At 44.7% G+C, this 17,079-nt stretch overlaps 1 protein-coding gene across 1 annotated transcript in view; it reads left to right on the top strand.

The window, feature by feature from the left end:
- The window catches only part of syde2 (synapse defective Rho GTPase homolog 2), an 88,016-nt gene extending 79,411 nt beyond the window's left edge, over positions 1-8,605 (top strand). Inside the window, exon 7 of the mRNA XM_033029096.1 lies at positions 6,548-8,605. Within this exon, the coding sequence (XP_032884987.1) occupies positions 6,548-7,050 (503 nt within the window). The 3' untranslated portion in view covers positions 7,051-8,605. The remainder of the gene's footprint in view (positions 1-6,547) is intronic.
- The last annotated feature ends 8,474 nt before the right edge of the window (positions 8,606-17,079 follow it).

Here is a 17,079-nt window from a genome sequence, read left to right as displayed (position 1 = left end):
TGAGGCTGCGCCCTCTGGTCCTAGACTCTCCCACTACTGGAAGCATTTTCTCCACATCCACTCTATCCAGGCCTTTCACTATATCACGGGTCACCTATATAAAGGTGAAAATTCCTGTTTGACAGATTGAATTTTCCACAATCTCTAATGAGTTACTTCCTTGTGTAGGAAAGAACTGCAGTTGCTGGTTTAAACTGAAGATAGACATACAATGCTGGAGTAACTCAGCGGGACAGGCAGCATCTCTGGAGAGAGGAATGGGTGACATTTTGGGTCAAGACCCATCTTCCTTTGTGTTTTCACCCAACTCCTTGCAGTCATTCAATGCACAGGAAGAAAATCAGTGGAAACAAATGGGCTTTGTTTTTTTGGATAGGGAATGAACAGTGAAAGGATTAATTTTTTTCCATAATTCCTGCTTTAGGCAATAAAAGGCTTATGTGGTGAAAGCATAAATATGCATTAACTACAAATGTTAGGGTATCACAATTTGTAGAAACAAGGAACTGCAGATGCCGCCTTACAGAAAAAAAGAGACAAAGTGCTGAAGTAACTCAGCGGGTCAGACAGCATCTGTGGAGAACATGGATAGGTGACGTTTCACAGAGTGCTGGAGTAACTCAGTGGGTCAGGCAGCATCTGTGGAGAACATGGATAGGTGACGTTTCACAGAGTGCTGGAGTAACTCAGTGGGTCAGGCAGCATCTGTGGAGAACTTGGATAGGTGACGTTTCACAGAGTGCTGGAGTAACTCAGTGGGTCAGGCAGCATCTGTGGAGAACATGGATAGGTGACGTTTCACAGAGTGCTGGAGTAACTCAGCGGGTCAGTCAGTATCTGTGGAGAACATGGATAGGTGACGTTTCACAGAGTGCTGGAGTAACTCAGCGGGTCAGTCAGTATCTGTGGAGAACATGGATAGGTGATGTTTCACAGAGTGCTGGAGTAACTCAGCGGATCAGGCAGCATCTGTGGAGAACATCGATAGGTGACGTTTCGGATCGAGCAGCCCCGTTAACTTAAAAAAACAAAAACAAAATTTCCAAGCCAAAAAGAGAGATTTTAATCTCTGAACCTTATTCCTGAATTCATGAATTAATACATATTTCAAATGTAATATACAAAACTGGGAAATTCTTAACTGCCTCTGCATTTTTTAATTTTCAGCAGTGTTGAATTGTACACTTGATAAAAAAATATTTTGTTAAAGTTTGGTAATTTCGGTCATTTAAAATAAATAGTGTATATTGCCATGTGTGAAAACATTCTTGTTTGTTCACTGCGAGATCAAAGTGCACATTTTTCTTTTTTTTTGTTCATTTTTATCCTGGGAAGAATTTGTAAAAAGTCCTCTAGGGACTGACTTCTGACATTCAAGAACTACTTGTTCAAGAACTACTTTCCAAAAATATTTGCAGTTGGGTTATGCACTGAAGGAATTTTCCTCTGGACATTCATTATGTGCATAAACATTCCTGTTGCGTTTCCACTTTTCAACTGTGCATGGTGATAATCTGCCCAGGCTCAGCTATTTCACAGATGTTTTCAAGAGAGAGTTAGATTTAGCTCCAAGGGAATCGAGGGATATGGGGAAAAAGCCGGAACGGGGTACTGATTTTGGATGATTCGCCATGATCGTTATGAATGGCGGTGTTGGCTCGAAGGGCTGAATGACCTACTCCTACACCTATTTTCTATGTTTCTATGTCTTTAATAATCGTAAACAGTTTCTGAGCATATTCCCGCTCCAGAATCTACGCAAGCTGCCCGATCATGTGACTCCCTCGTAAGTAACCAAGGAACAGACTTAAACCGCAGTTGTTGATTTTGGGGAAAGGACGTTCCTGCCGTCATGAAGTTGAACTAACATTTTTAATAAAGAAAGCAGTCTTTCCGTCACCAGTAAAACGGGCTCCGTTTAATCCGTCAAAATGAACAACTTCTGACATTTAAGATTTCAGTTCAAAGGGTTTGTTTAGTTTAAAGAGTAGGAGAAACTGAAGTAATGTTTGAATACGTTTCTACTGAAATGATTAGAGATCCTACACATCAGTTTGTGTTTTGCTGGCAGTTCTGTGGTGTGGAATGTGGAACATTTATTGGTGGTTTTAACAGACCTGGAAGAAAGATTGTTCTGGCTCCTAGCCATGTTTATCCACACTCGCTTAAACTTTATGAGACCCATGTTTGAATTCATAGATACATAGAAACATAGACAATAGGTGCAGGAGTAGGCCATTCGGCCCTTCGACCCAGCACCGTCGTTCAATGTGATCATGGCTGATCATCCACAATCAGTACCCTGTTCTTGCCTTCTCCCATACCCCTTGATTCCGCTAGCCCTAATAACTCTTACTAACTCTCTTTTGAATGCATCCAGTGAATCAGCCTCCACTGCCTTCTGAGGCAGCAAATTCCACAAATTCACAACTCTGTGTGAAAAAGTTTTTCCTCATCTCAGTTCTAAATGGCCTTCGCCTTATTCTTAAACTGTGGCCCCTGGTTCTGGAATCCCCCAACATCGGGAACATATTTCCTGCATCTAGCGTGCCCAATCCCTCAGTAATTTTATATCTTTCTATAAGATTGCCTCTCATCCTTCTAAATTCCAGTGAATACAAGCCCAGTCACTCCATTCTTTCATCATATGACCGTCTCGCCATCCTGGGAATTAACCTCATGAACCTACGCTGCACTCCCTCAATAGCAAGAATGTCCTTCCTCAATAGCAAGAATGTCCTTCCTCAAATTAGGAGACCAAAACTGCACACAATACTCCAGGTGTGGTCTCACTAGCCTGTACAACTACAGAAGGCCCTCTTTGCTCCTATACTCAACTCGTTATGAGGGCTGACATGCCATTAGCTTTCTTCACTGCCTGCTGTAACTGTATGCTTTCTTTCAGTGACTGATGTACTAGGACACCCAGGTCTCGTTGTACTTCCCCTTTTCCTAACCTGACACCATTCAGATAATAATCTGCCTTCCCGTTCTTGCCACCAAGGTGGATAACCTCACATTATACTGCATCTGCCCACTCACCCACCCTGTCCAAGTCACTCTGATTCCTCATAGCATCCACTTCACAGTTCACACTGCCACCCAGCTTTGCAAATCTGCAAATTTGCTAATGTTACTATTAATTCCTTCATCTAAATCATGGATGTATATTGTAAATAGCTGCGGTCCCAGCACCGAGCCTTGCGGCACCCGACTAGTCACTGCCTGCCATTCTGAAAGTGACTCCTCAATCCCTACTCTTTGTTTCCTGATGCCCACCAATTTTCTAACCATTTCAATACCCTGTGCTCTAATTTTGCCCATTAATCTCCTGTTGGACCTTATCAAAGGCTTTCTGAAAGTCCAGTTACACCACATCCACCTCCCTTGTCCATTTTACCTGTTACATCCTCAAAAAATTCCAGAAGATTTGTCAAGCATGATTTCCCCTTCATAAATCCATGCTGACTTGGGCCGATCATGTTACTACTATCCAAATGTGCCGCTATTACATCTTTGATAATCGACTTTAGCATCTTCCCCACCACCGATGTCAGGATAACTGGTCCATAATTCCCTGCTTTCTCTCTCCCACCTTTCTTGAAAAGTGGAATAACATTAGCTACCCTCCAATCGAGGCAATTGTATCTCTCCCAGCTACATTAGTTATTGAAAATAATTCTTTGTCCCCGTGCCCTTTGACTACAATTCTCTAGACATTGAAGTTTCTAAGATCAAGAACAGCTTCTTCCCAGTGGCCAGCGACATATAACAGGCCCTTCAGCCCAACTTGCCCACACCCGAGCTCACAGCTACGGCCGCTTGTGTTTTGGCGGCACTATGTACTTCAGTTTTCTCTGTGTGTCGGAAGGATCTGCAGATGCAGGTTTAAATTGAAGATAGACACAATATGCTGGAGTAACTCAATGGGTCAGGCAGCATCTCTGGAGAAAAAGAATAGGTGACGTTTTGTGTCGAAACCCTTCTTCAGACTGAGAGTCAGGGGAGAGGGAATCTAGAGGTATGAAAAGGTTCAGAACAAAACCCGGTGACCCAGGAAGGGTGGAGCCCACAATGGTCCATTGTTGGCTGTGGAAGAGGTGATACTTTTTATGCTCCAGTTACCTCGTGTCACTTTGTGTGTGTGTGTGTGCGTGCGTTTAATGTGCCTGTCCAAGCTGCAGCAAGTCAGAATTGTTCTGTTCGGGTTTGGATGCTAATTAAACACTCTTGATTCTTGAGTTTTATTGTAAGTACATTTCTCATTGTGACAGCTCCTTGAAAGTAAGCAATTACCCCATTTTGCTTAAACTGATTATTTTCTACATAATATTATCTGCTGTTTTTGTTTTTTTGTTCTGACAAAGTAAATAATTTCATTGTGTCTGAGCTAAATTGCCGTGGATTCTGCTGAATGTGCAGTTTGCAGTACACCTCCAGGTTGTTTTCTGTGGTTAATCACACAATAGCCACGTCTGCAATGCAAACCTTGGATCACAGCTATTCTGTGTTGTAAATCCACCAATTATTAGAACCCATATGAAAGAGAAATATCCTTGTAGTGATCAGAGCCATAGTGAACAGACTGTTTAAGACGGTGGCGCAGCGGTAGAGTTGCTGCCTTACAGTGCTTGCAGTGCCTGAGACCCGGGTTCGAGCCCGACCACAGGTGCTGTCTGTACGGAGTTTGTACGTTCTCCCCGTGACCACGTGGGCTTTCTCAGAGATCTTTAGTTTTCTCCCACACTCCAAAGACGTACATGTTAGTTGATAAATTGGCCTGGTAAATGAAAAAATCATCCCTAGTGTATGTAGGCTGGTGTTAATTAATGTGTGGGGATCATTGGTCGCGTGGACCCGGTGGGCCGAAGGGCCTGTTTCCGCTCTATATCTCTGAACTAATCTAAGACCAGGCCCGCCTGTAGAACATAGGCTTGTATTAACTGGAATTTAGAAGGATGAGAGGGAATCTTATGGAAATATATACATTCTTAAAGGATTGGACAGGCTGGATGCAAGGAAACTGTTCCTGATGTTGGGGGAGTCCAGAACCAGGGGTCACAGTTTAAGAATAAGGGGTAGGCCATTTAGGACTGAGATGAGGAAAAACTTTTTCACCCAGAGAGTTGTGAATCTGTGGAATTCTCTGACACAGAAGGCAGTGGAGACCAATTCACTGGATGTTTTCAAGAGTTAGATTTAGCTCTTAGGGCTAAAGAAATCAAGGGATATGGGGAAAAAGTAGGAATGGGGTACTGATTTTAGATGATCAGCCATGATCATATTGAACACGGGAGAGACAAGACTTTGCCTTCCATCACAGTGCGAAGGAGATTCACTGTGATGGATGTTTGTATAAATTGTTTGTGTGTCTTGGTTCTTTTCTTGTTGTATGACTGCAGAAACCAAACTTCGTTTGAACTTCTTTTGAGGTTCAAATGACAATAAATCTGTATTGTATTGTATTGAATGGCGGTGCTGGCTCGAAGGGCCGAATGGCCTACTCCTGCACCTATTATTCTATGTTTCTATGTCAATGTATGAAGTCTTCAATAATTCAATGTCAATGCCTCTTTTTTAATCAAATGATTATTTTTCCAGAATCAAATCATATCACGCTGTATAATCACCAATATTTACTTTTGCCCTTGTTTACCTGCACATTTAGATAATGGCGTGAAACCGCTCTTGGCAATTAAAGATGTCATTTCTTCCTCACACATAGTTGTAATGCTTGCGTGTACTTGTGTTCTCTTATTGGCTTGGCCTGTTTGAATCATGAAACTTTGCAGTGCTTTGCAATATTTTTATTAACGTGTTCTGAGAGAAGGAAGTCAGAAGAGAAGCTAAGGAGCTTTAAGTTAGGAATGTGCCGTCAAAAGCAGGGGAGAACATTTACTGAGCAAAACACAAAGTGCTGGAGGAACACATTGGGTCAGGCAGCATCTGTGGAGGGAATGGACAGAAAACGCTACCAGTTGGGACCTTTTAGTGAAAGTTTATTTTTAGCTGCATCATAGCAGCGGATTAAAGTTGTACCAAAGAGTAACTGTACTGATTGGAGATCCAGTTTAATAGTGGGGTGTTTGATAGGCTGAGATGAAAGTAGGCATTATAAAACAAGCATAAATTGTCTCTGATCTGTGTTATCACTGGTTGTAAAGATGCTGTTTTAATTTAACCTGGGCAATTAAGGTGCACAAAAGCTTTTGTGTTGTAACTGACACTAATTTGCAATGAAGACGCAAAAAGCTGGAGTAACTCAGTGGGTCAGACAGCATCTCTGGACAAAAGGAATAGGTGACGTTTTGGGTCAGTCTGAAGAAGGGTCTCAACCCAAAACATCATCTATTCTTTTTCCCCAGAGAAGCTGTCTGTCCCGCTGAGTTACTCTAGCTTTTTGTGTCTATCTTTGGTTTAAACCAGCATCTAAAGTTCCTTCCTACTATTTTGCAATGAATTCTAGTAGCAAACTTGTTCCTGGTTTAATTTAGTAGCAATACTAATTTTATTTTGGGGAAATGTTTCCCGATGCTTTTTGTTTCAGTTCAAAACGTGGGTACCAAAGAGTGGGTGGAGAGCGGTGGATGTGTGGAGCCGGCGAGGGCTGGGAACCTGGTGCGGAGACGGAAGCAGCGGCCCACAGTGTTGAACCTGAGCCACAGCGAGAGGTGTGGGGTGCTGCGGCCCAGACAGATCCGGCTAGACAGCCCCAGTAACCGCTATGCTGGCGACTGGAGCAGCTGCGGAGAGAGCTACCTCCCTCAGCACAAGGAGGACAGCGGGGAGGCAGACTATGACGATGTCCCATCAGAGGATACGGGCAGCGAGGAGGACAACTCGCCAGCAGACAGGACCAATCCCCGGCTAGAATCCCCAGCACAGCCCCGAGCCAAAGAGCAGACCTACGCTGCCTACGTTAGGATGCAGGAAATCAGTCCGGCACTGAAGCACCGCGTCAACCTGAAGGATCTTCAGGAAAGCATTGACACCCTCATTGGAAATTTGGAACGAGAACTCAGCAAAAATAAACTAAATGCCGCTTGCTAGAGACATTGAGGAGCAATACTGCAGATCCAACGTTTAACTTACCTTTCCCCTTGACGGAAGTACTCTGGCAAGGGAAGCCGCTCGAGCTATCCCCGCTCAGCTCATTCCTCTTCGGCATTCCAGGACATTGACACGTGCCAGTTTTTTTTCTTCTTCTTATTGGAAGAACTCCGGTGAATTGACCCCAAGAGGTGCATGTTGCCTTAAAGGTGTGTTCCGTGTACTGTAGAGCGAGCGCTGAGCTCGAGTAGCTACGTCAACTGATGCACTTATCAATGAAACTTTCAACAAGGACTTTGTGAAGGAGACTAGCCATAGCCACTCACCACACTCTCTCCTACCCACAACTAGCAACTTCAACTCTGATCATTGGACGTTTTTGATGCTGCTGCCACCACACAGAGTAATTCAGCGGGTGAGGCAGCATCTACGGTCTCGACCCGAAACGTCGCCACTTCCTTCTCTCCATAGATGCTGCCTCACCCGCTGAGTTACTCCAACATTTTGTGTCTTCCTTCGACTTACCAGCATCTGCAGTTCTTTCTTAAACACCTTGTTACGCTGCAGCGATAATGACCAATTAGAGATTTGCGGGTCACTTTTCATTTGCAATGTAATGACAAGGCTGCTACAAAGAGACACACAGCAAACGAAAACCCTGCTGAGGTTTCAGGTGTTGAGAGATATTGTAAGCTGTTTTCTTCCTTTATTAACACGTCTCGGTACCTGTATTTAAAGGCAAATCAAAGCAAATGGTATATTTTTCTAACCCATTATATTTTTGATAAAGTGTGATCACGCCATTTATAGTGACACGCCCACCAGAAGGCCAAATACCGTTAGACATACTGCCTGAGAAATGTAGTATATCTAAATATATATATATATATATGTATGCACGATAAAGTGAGCTGTGAGGAAGTGTTCTCGATGTAACGTGGCCGATTATTTGCAATTGTCAGGATTAATGACTAATCGTATTAACAAAGTATCAAATTAGGTGTTGTACGTTGGAATGGCTCACATGATGACGCAGGCAGGAAATGCAAACGGTTAATAGTTCGAGTCGGCTCTCGCTTTCAACAAAACCTTTCGAGGGGCTGGTGTGTGGGGGTACAGAGTCGATCGAGTACATGTTATATTCTCTTGCATCCACTTCTCTGCATCTTTCTGTGTCTTCCCCTTTGTACTTGAGTTTGAACTGATCATGTCCCACGTACGGTATATCTGACCTGATAAAACAAAGCTTTTCACTGTTCCTCGGTACACCTGACAGTAATAAAACCTCGACTTAATAATAAACCTGAACATGTTGGTGGTAATGACAGCAGGATATAAAGAATTACGGTTTCAATCGATTCTCCCAATGTTGACAATTAAATGCAAAAGGTACAACCTTGTCAAATGATATACCCCCACACACAGGGTTTTCATTGAGAGGCCTTTGTGTGTAAATGTACTGTGTTGTGACTGACGCAACAGTGTCTGTCAGTATTGGCCGGATGGTCAGATGTCCGGTGGGGCGAGTCCAGAACCAGGGGCCACAGTCTTAGAATAAAGGGGAGGCCATTTAAGACTGAGGTGAGAAAAAACTTTTTCACCCAGAGAGTTATGAATTTATGGAATTCCCTGCCACAGAGGGCAGTTGAGGCCAAATCACTGGATGGGTTTAAGAGAGAGTTAGATAGAGCTCTAGGGCCTAGTGGAGTCAAGGGATATGGGGAGAAGGCAGGCACGGATTATTGATTGGGGACGATCCTGCCATGATCACAATGAATGGCGGTGCTGGCTCGAAGGGCCGAATGGCCTCCTCCTGCACCTATTTTCTATGTTTCTATGTCAACAGTCATGAGAGATTCTGGGTTCCAATCCCACTCCAGGCGTACACATTACTCTCCTGCCCTCCCCCTGGGGTGAACCAGCAGATGCAACTGTACCAGTCATTGGTGACCACACTGACTTGGAGTACTGTGTGCAGTCGTGGTTTCCCAGCTACACAAGTTGTCCTTGTGGCTTGAAATGGAGGTGCAGCTGAACATTGGCACTAATTCAAGCAAAGGTCCCCCAGATCACAGCTTGCCCCTTCACCTGATGTCTCGCCCACACTTTTCTTTAAAATGTTCATATCTTTGTCTTTGGTTGATAAAAATGCTGGAGAAACTCAGCGGGTGAGGCAGCATCTATGGAGCGAAGGAAATAGGTGACGTTTCGGGTCTCGACCCGAAACGCCACCTATTTCCTTCGCTCCATAGATGCCGCCTCACCCGCTGAGTTTCACCAGCATTTTTTATCTACCTTCGATTTTTCCCGCATCTGCAGTTCCTTCTTAAACATATCTATGTCTTTGGTCATTTTGGGACATGGAGAGGTCAAAGTTCACCGAGTCCGCACCGACCAGTGATCCCCGCACATTAACACTATCCTACAGACACTGGGGACAATTGTTATAATTTATACCAAGCAATTAACCTACAAATCTGTACGTTTTTGGAGGTTGGGAGGAAACCAAAGATTTTGGAGAAAACCCACGCAGGCCACGAGGAGAACGTGCAAACTCCGTACAGACAGCACCCGTAGTGGGGATCGAACCCAGGTTCCTGGCGCTGTAAGGCATCAACTCTACTGCTGTACTGCCGTGTTTAGTTTCACTCCGTGATTGTTGCTTTGGTTCTTTTATAAAAGGGTTTTTGAAATGCTTTGCTTTGAGGAGGAATCTGTCCCATTCCCTCACTCCACATCTGGCCCATTCCCTCGCTCCACATCTGGCCCATTCCCTCGCTCCACATCTGGCCCATTCCCTCGCTCCACATCTGGCCCATTCCCTCGCTCCACATCTGGCCGATTCCCTCGCTCCACATCTGGCCCATTCCCTTGCTCTCCAGATCTTGTGTAATGTGGGCCTCTTAAGCGACCTTTTCCACTTAAGCGACCTCAGACGCTGTGCGAATCAGTCCCATGTATCCACCGTCCCTGTTCATTTCCTCCATTCAATAGTTGCCTATTTTCTTGCTCCCTGTCCTGGCGAAGGCTTCCATTGCATTGGTACGACTGTGAAACTTTTCCCAAGTTGTGTTCCATAGTTCATATGTGATAGGAGCAGAATTAGCCCATTCGGCCCATCAGGTCTACTCTGCCATTCAATCATGGTTGATCTATCTCTCCCTCTCAACCCCATTCTCCTGCCTTCTCCCCATAACCCCTGACACCCGTTCTAATCATGTCTATAGACACAAGATGCTGGAGTAACTCAGCGGGACAGGCAGCATCTCTGGAGAGAAAGAATGTGTGACGTTTCAGCTCAAGTCCCTTCTTCAGTCTGCTCGAGCCGAAATCTAGAGATGCTGCCTGTCTCACTGTGTCACTCCTACATTTTGTGTCCATCTTCAATATTAACCAGTACCTGCACTTCCTTCCTACACATAATCTGTCTCTCTCTGCCTTAAAATACCCTTTGACTTGGCCTCCACAACCTTCTGCGGCAATGAATTCCAAAGATTTACCACCCTCTGAATAAAGAAATTCCTCCTCATCTCCTTCCTAAAGGAACATCCTTAAATACTGAGGCTGTGACCTCTGGTCCTAGACTCTCCCACTAGTGGAAACATCCTCTCCACGTCCACTCTATCCAGGCCTTTCACTATTCGGTAAGTTTCAATGAGGTCCCCAGCGATTGTCCAAGTCTCCTTAAATATAAATTCTGCACCAATCATCCGTTAACACGTGCAACTTGATAGGGGTGATGAGCTGACCACAGCATAGAGTGATAGAGTGTGGAAACAGGCCCTTCGGCCTAACGTGCCCTCACCGGCCAACATGTGCCAGCTACACTAGTCCCACCTGCCAGCACTTGGTCCATTTCCCTCCAAACCTGTCCTGTGCATGTACCTGTCTAATTGCTTATAGAGTAATAAACTGAACTGAACTGATCCCATCTAGGCTAGTCCCATTTGGCCCATATACCTCTAGATACAGACAGCACCCATAGTCAAGATGGAACCTGGGTCTCTGGTGCTGTAAGGCAGCAATTCTACCGCTGCGCCACGGCAGCGTGACTAGAAACCATGCTGTTGTCACCGGGACTGTCAATGCCGTGGCATTGGGTCAAATCAGGGTTAGAATCACCTTCCCTTGTACGCACTCTCCAGTCCCACACATCACTCCGTGCAGAAACCCTCAAACAATCATCTGCTCTACATTTGGGGCAACCACATTCACTTCTATCCAGATTCAATGTTTTAAACTCTCTAATGCTGCCATTTCTATTTGTTTGTAAGGTTGGCCCTTTATTCCTTTTTTTTAAACTATTATTTCTAGGAACAAAGTCTTAAGCATTTACTGAAGGGTGAGAATCCAGATCATAAAATAAAAACCTGATCATAAGTGATAGGAACAGAATTAGGCCATTCGGCCCATCAAGTCTACTCCTCCATTCAATGGTAGACTTGCTGGAGAAACACAGTGGGTGCGGCAGCATCTATAGAGAGATGGAAATAGGCAACGTTTCGGGCCGAAACCCTTCTTCAGACCTCCATTCAATCACGGCTGATCTATCTCTCCCTCCTAACCCAATTCCCCTGCCTTCTCCCCATAACCACTGACACCCGTACTAATCAATAAAACTTGCCCCAGCTGTATGTCATGTATGTTTTCCTGTGTTTCCACCGGTCTCTTGGAATGATTCACTAACGGGTATACCATGTATAATGTGAACACATTTTGGCTGTGTTAGTTTTAATTAACTCTCCTCACAGCTTAAAGGTTGCTTGTAAGGAGTTTTCAGGCTCTAATTTATCTACTGAATTGTTTTTCATATGGTTTAGTAATCCTGTATGCAATATCTGTTACACAGAGTAGAGTTGCCTTGAAATGATAAAATATCATTAAACGTGTAAATATGACTATATACTGATTTGAGTACAATGCTGTACTGTGATATCAATATTAAAACATGCATATTTAACAACTTCAGTTTCTCTCTTCCTATTAAAAAAGAAAGGTAAAACATGGATAATTATTAATACATTATTTGTGTGCAATTTAGTTTTTAATCAAGGCCACATACTGTATATACATATATATAATTGTACACGTAATCTTTTTAATGAGGATAGACAAAAGTGCTGGAGAAATTCAGCGGGTGCGGCAGCGTCTATGGAGCGAAGGAAATAGGCAATGTAACGTTTCCCATTTCCTTCGCTCCATAGATGCTGCCCTTGGGTTTCGTCCTGAAACAATAGACAATAGGTGCAGGAGTAGAGGCCATTTGGCCCTTCGAGCCAGCACTGCCATTCAATGTGATCATGGCTAATCATCCCCAATCAGTACCCCGCTCCTGCCCTCCCCCATATCCCCTGACTCCGCTATTTTTAAGAGCCCTATCTAGCTCTCTCTTGAAAGCATCCAGAGAACCTGCCTCCACCGCCCTCAGGCAGAGAATTCCACAGACTCGCCACTCTCTGTGAGAAAAAGCGTTTCCTCGTCTCCGTTCTAAATGGCTTACTCCTTATTCTTAAACTGTGGCCCCTGGTTCTGGACTCCCCCAACATCGGGAACATGTTTCCTGCCTCTAGCGTGCCCAAGCCCCTAACAATCTTATGTTTCAATGAGATGCCCTCTCATCCTTCCATTCTCTCAGCATATGACAGTCCTGCCATCCCGGGAATTAACCTTGTAAACCTACGCTGCACTCCCTCAATAGCAAGAAACGTTACGTTGCCTATTTCCTTCGCTCCATAGATGCTGCTGCACCCGCTGAGTTTTTCCAGCACTTTTGTCTACCTTCGATTTTCCAGCATCTGCAGTTCCTTCTTAAACTTTTTAATGAGGATATTGGTTTAGTTTAAAGATACAGCATGGAAACCGACCCTTCGGCCCTCCGAGTCCACGCCGACAGGTGACACTAGTTCTATGCTACACGCTAGGGATCATTTACAGAAGCCAATTGATCTAAAAACCTGCACCTCTTTGGAATGTGGGAGAAAGCCCACGCGGCCACAGGGAGAAGGTAGAAACTCCGTACAGACAGCACCGAGGTCAGGATCAAACCCGGGTCTCTGCCGCTGTAAGGCAGCACTACTATCTACCTCATTGGTGACCCTCGGACTATCCTAGATTGGACTTTGCTGGATTTTCCTTGCACTAAACGTTATTCCCTTATCATGTATCTGTACACTGGACGGCTCGATTGTAATCATGTATTGTCTTTCAGCTGACTGGATAGCACGCAACAAAAGCTTTTCACTGTACCTCGGTACATGGGACAATAAACTCAACTGTATCCTGTATCCAACTGTGCCACCGTACCGACCACAAATGTTTACTTCATTTGTAAACAGGGTTTTATTTTTAGTTCTGCACCACACACTGTTTACCTCAGAATCATTTTATTGGCCACTTCTCGACATTCTTAAGCCAAAATATGCAAGATATTCACATGATTTGTAAGCAAACTCAATGCTAGCATTTATTTCAAGGTGCCTTGTATACAAAAACAGGGATATGTGCTGAGAAGGACACAAAAAGCTGGAGTAAATCAGTGGGACAGGCACCATCTCTGGAGAGAAGGAATGGGTGACGTTTCGGGTCGAGACCCTTCAGATTAAAGTCACGGGAAAGGGGAACGAGAGATATCGAAGATGATTTGGAGAGATGAAGAACAATGAATGAAAGATGTACAAACAAGTAACGATGATAAAGGAAACAGGTCATTATACAATAGACAACAGGTGCAGGAGGAGGCCATTCGGCCCTTCGAGCCAGCACCGCCATTCAATGTGATCATGGCTGATCATCTAAAATCAGTACCCCGTTCCTGCCTTCTCCCCATATCCCCTGCTCTTTAACAGCTCTATCTGACTCTCTTGAAAGCATCCAGAGAATTGGCCTCCACCGCCTTCTGAGGCAGAGAATCCCACAGATTCACAACTCTCAGTGTATAAATGGCCGACCCCTAATTCTTAAACTGTGGCTTCTGGTTCTGGACTCCCGCAACATCGGGAACATGTTTCCTGCCTCCAGCATGTCCAATCCCTGAATAAACCTATATGTTTCAATAAGATCCCCTCTCATTCTTCTAAATTCCAGAATATACGTCCAGCTGCACCATTCTATCAACATATGACAGTCCTGCAATCCCGGGAATTAACCTTGCGAACCTACGCTGCACTCCCTCAATAGCAAGAATGTCCTTCCTCAAATTAGTGGACCAAAACTGCACACAATACTCCAGGTGTGGTCTCACTAGGGCCCTGTACAACTGCAGAAGGACCTCTTTGCTCCTATACCCTCTTGTTATGAAGGCCAACATGCCATTCGCTTTCTTCACTGCCTGCTGTACCTGCATGCTTACTTTCAGTGACTGATGAACAAGGACACCCAGATCCCGTTGTTAGCTGTTGGGTAAAGCTAGAAGAACTTGGGTGGGAGAGGGATAGAGAGAGGGGGAATGCCGGGGTTACTTGAAGTTAGAGAAATCAATATTCATACCACTGGGCTGTAGGCTGCCCATGCGAAACATGAGATACTGTTCCTCAATTTGCGTTTGATGGTTTCGTTGAACACCTTCGCTCAGCCCGCCTGAACCTACCTGATCTCCTGGTTGCTAAACACTTTAAATCTTCTTCCCATTCCCACACTGACCTTTCTGTCTTAGCTCTCCTCCATTGTCAGAGTGAGGTTAAACGCAAATTGGAGGTACAGCATCTCATATTTCGCCTGAAACGCCACCAATTCCTTCTCTCCAGAGATGATGCCTGTCCAGCTGAGTTACCCCAGCTGTTTGTGTCTATCTTTGGTTTAAACCGGCATCTGCAATTCCATCCTATACATGTAATGCCGAGGCTCTATAAGGCACAGGTAAGAACACATTTGGAATATTGTGAGCAATTTTGGGCCCCATATCTGTGGAAGGATGTGCCGGCTCTGGAGAAGTTTACAAGAATGATCGCAGGGACGAGTAGGTTAACCTATGATGAGCGTTTGTTGGCAATGGGACTATACTCGCTGGAGTTTAGAAGAATGAGGGGGGACCTCATTGAAATATAGAATAGTGAAAGGCATTGGATGGAGTGGATGTGGAGAGGATGTTTCCACTAGTGGGAGAGTCTAGGACCAGAGGTCACAGCCTTAGAATTAAAGGACGTTCTTTTAGGAAGGAGATGAGGAGGAATTTCTTTAGTCAGAGGGTGGTGAATCTGTGGAATTCTTTGCCACAGAAGGCTGTGGAGGCCAAGTCAGTGGATATTTTAAAGGCAGAGATAGATAGATTATTGATTAGTGTGGGCTTCTTGTTTCTTGGTCCTCCAAAATATTCCAAATGGAATTTAAACTGGAGGTGGTGAAGGGAGGGCTTAAGCCAGAAAGGGTTATTGGGAAGAAAGAGCTACTTTAAATGTAGTTGCATCTGGTTGGGTAACTATAGTAGGGTGGAGATTATTCCATGCTTTAATTGTGCGGAGGAAGAACGAGTTTCTGTACACATCTGTCTTTGTAGCTGGGATCACAAATTGGATCGAATGCCCTCGTCTGCTCCTAATTTCAGAGGTTATGGGGAGAAGGCAGGAGAATGGGGTTAGGAGGGAGAGATAGATCAGCCATGATTGAATGGTGGAGTAGACTAGATGGGCCGAATGGCCTAATTCTACTATCACATGACCTAAAAATATTTTAAATATGTTTTTTGCCTTCCACATAAAGCTAAACCCAGCTTCTTTAAAGGTTGATTCAAGGGATTAATTTTTGGTTGTTGTGCCTTTATCTAATGTGGATTGTTGCCTTGACACTTGCTACTAAACAAAGGTTTCCTGACACATCCTGCAATAACTAGGAAATCATTAACTCGTTTTAAAAATCACCTTTTGGGCTCCAGTCAACCTGAAAGTAATGAGCACGTGAAAGTCCATGGAGAATGTAGCTGTTGTATGTGGAAATCAGGAGCTGGTTAATGTATCTGATCCAGCATCCGCAGTTTTGTAGGTATATTCTCATTGGCATGTAAACAGGCCCTTCAGTCTAACTCCATGCCGAACAGCATGTCCCATCTACAATAGTCCCCCAGCCTGTGTTTGGCTCATATCCTTCTAAACCTGTCCTATCCATGTACCTGTCCTAATGTGTTTTAAACTTTGCGATAGCCCCTGCCTCAACTATCTCCACCGGCAGCTCGTTTTATATATCTACCACCCTTTGTGTAAAAAAAAGTTGTCCCTCAGGTTCCCATTAAATCTTTCCATCTCCCAGCTTCAACCTGCCCTCTGGTTCTTGATTCTCCCACTCTGGGCATCTTCACTCTCCCCCTCCTGATTTTATACGCCTCTATCAGATCACCTCTCAGCCTCCAGCATCCAAGGAATAAAGTCAATAGACAATAGGTGCAGGAGGAGGCCATTCGGCCCTTCGAGCCAGCACCGCCATTCAATGTGATCATGGCTGATCCCCAATCAGTACCCCGTTCCTGCCTTCTCCCCATATCTCCTGACTCTGCTATCTTTAAGAGCCCTATCTAGCTCTCTCTTGAAAGTATCCAGAGAACCGGCCTCCACAGACAAAGAATTGAGGCAGAGAATTCCACAGACTCACAACTCTCTGTGTGAAGTCCTAGCCTGCTCAACCTCTCCCTCGAGCTCAGGCCCCCCGAGTCCTGGCAACATTCTTGTAAATCTTCTCCGCACACTTTCCCAGGGTAGAGGATTCTAAAACTAGAGGGGGAAAGGCGTAAGGTGAGAGGGGAGATATTTAAGAGTGGTATTGCTGCAAATTTTTCCACTGGGATAATAGTCTGTATCGGGAACGAGACGCCAGAGGAGGCTCTGGAAGTGAATACACTCACAATTTAAAAAAACAATCTGGTGCCAGAGGTCATGTGGAGAAGCAGAGGATAAGTATAATATCTTGTTTTTAATTCAGGAGCTACTGCAGAGGCCCGGTGGTGCAGCGGGTAGAGCTGCTGCCTCACAGTGCCAGAGATCTGGGTTCGATCCCGACTACGGGTGCTGTCTGTACGGAGTTTGTACGTTCTCCCCGCGACCTGCA

Source organism: Amblyraja radiata, chromosome 10, assembly GCF_010909765.2.
Source record: "Amblyraja radiata isolate CabotCenter1 chromosome 10, sAmbRad1.1.pri, whole genome shotgun sequence".
Taxonomy (NCBI): Eukaryota; Metazoa; Chordata; class Chondrichthyes; order Rajiformes; family Rajidae; genus Amblyraja; species Amblyraja radiata.
Note: the sequence above shows the minus strand (reverse complement) of the source record. Positions and strands in the feature narration are given on the sequence as shown.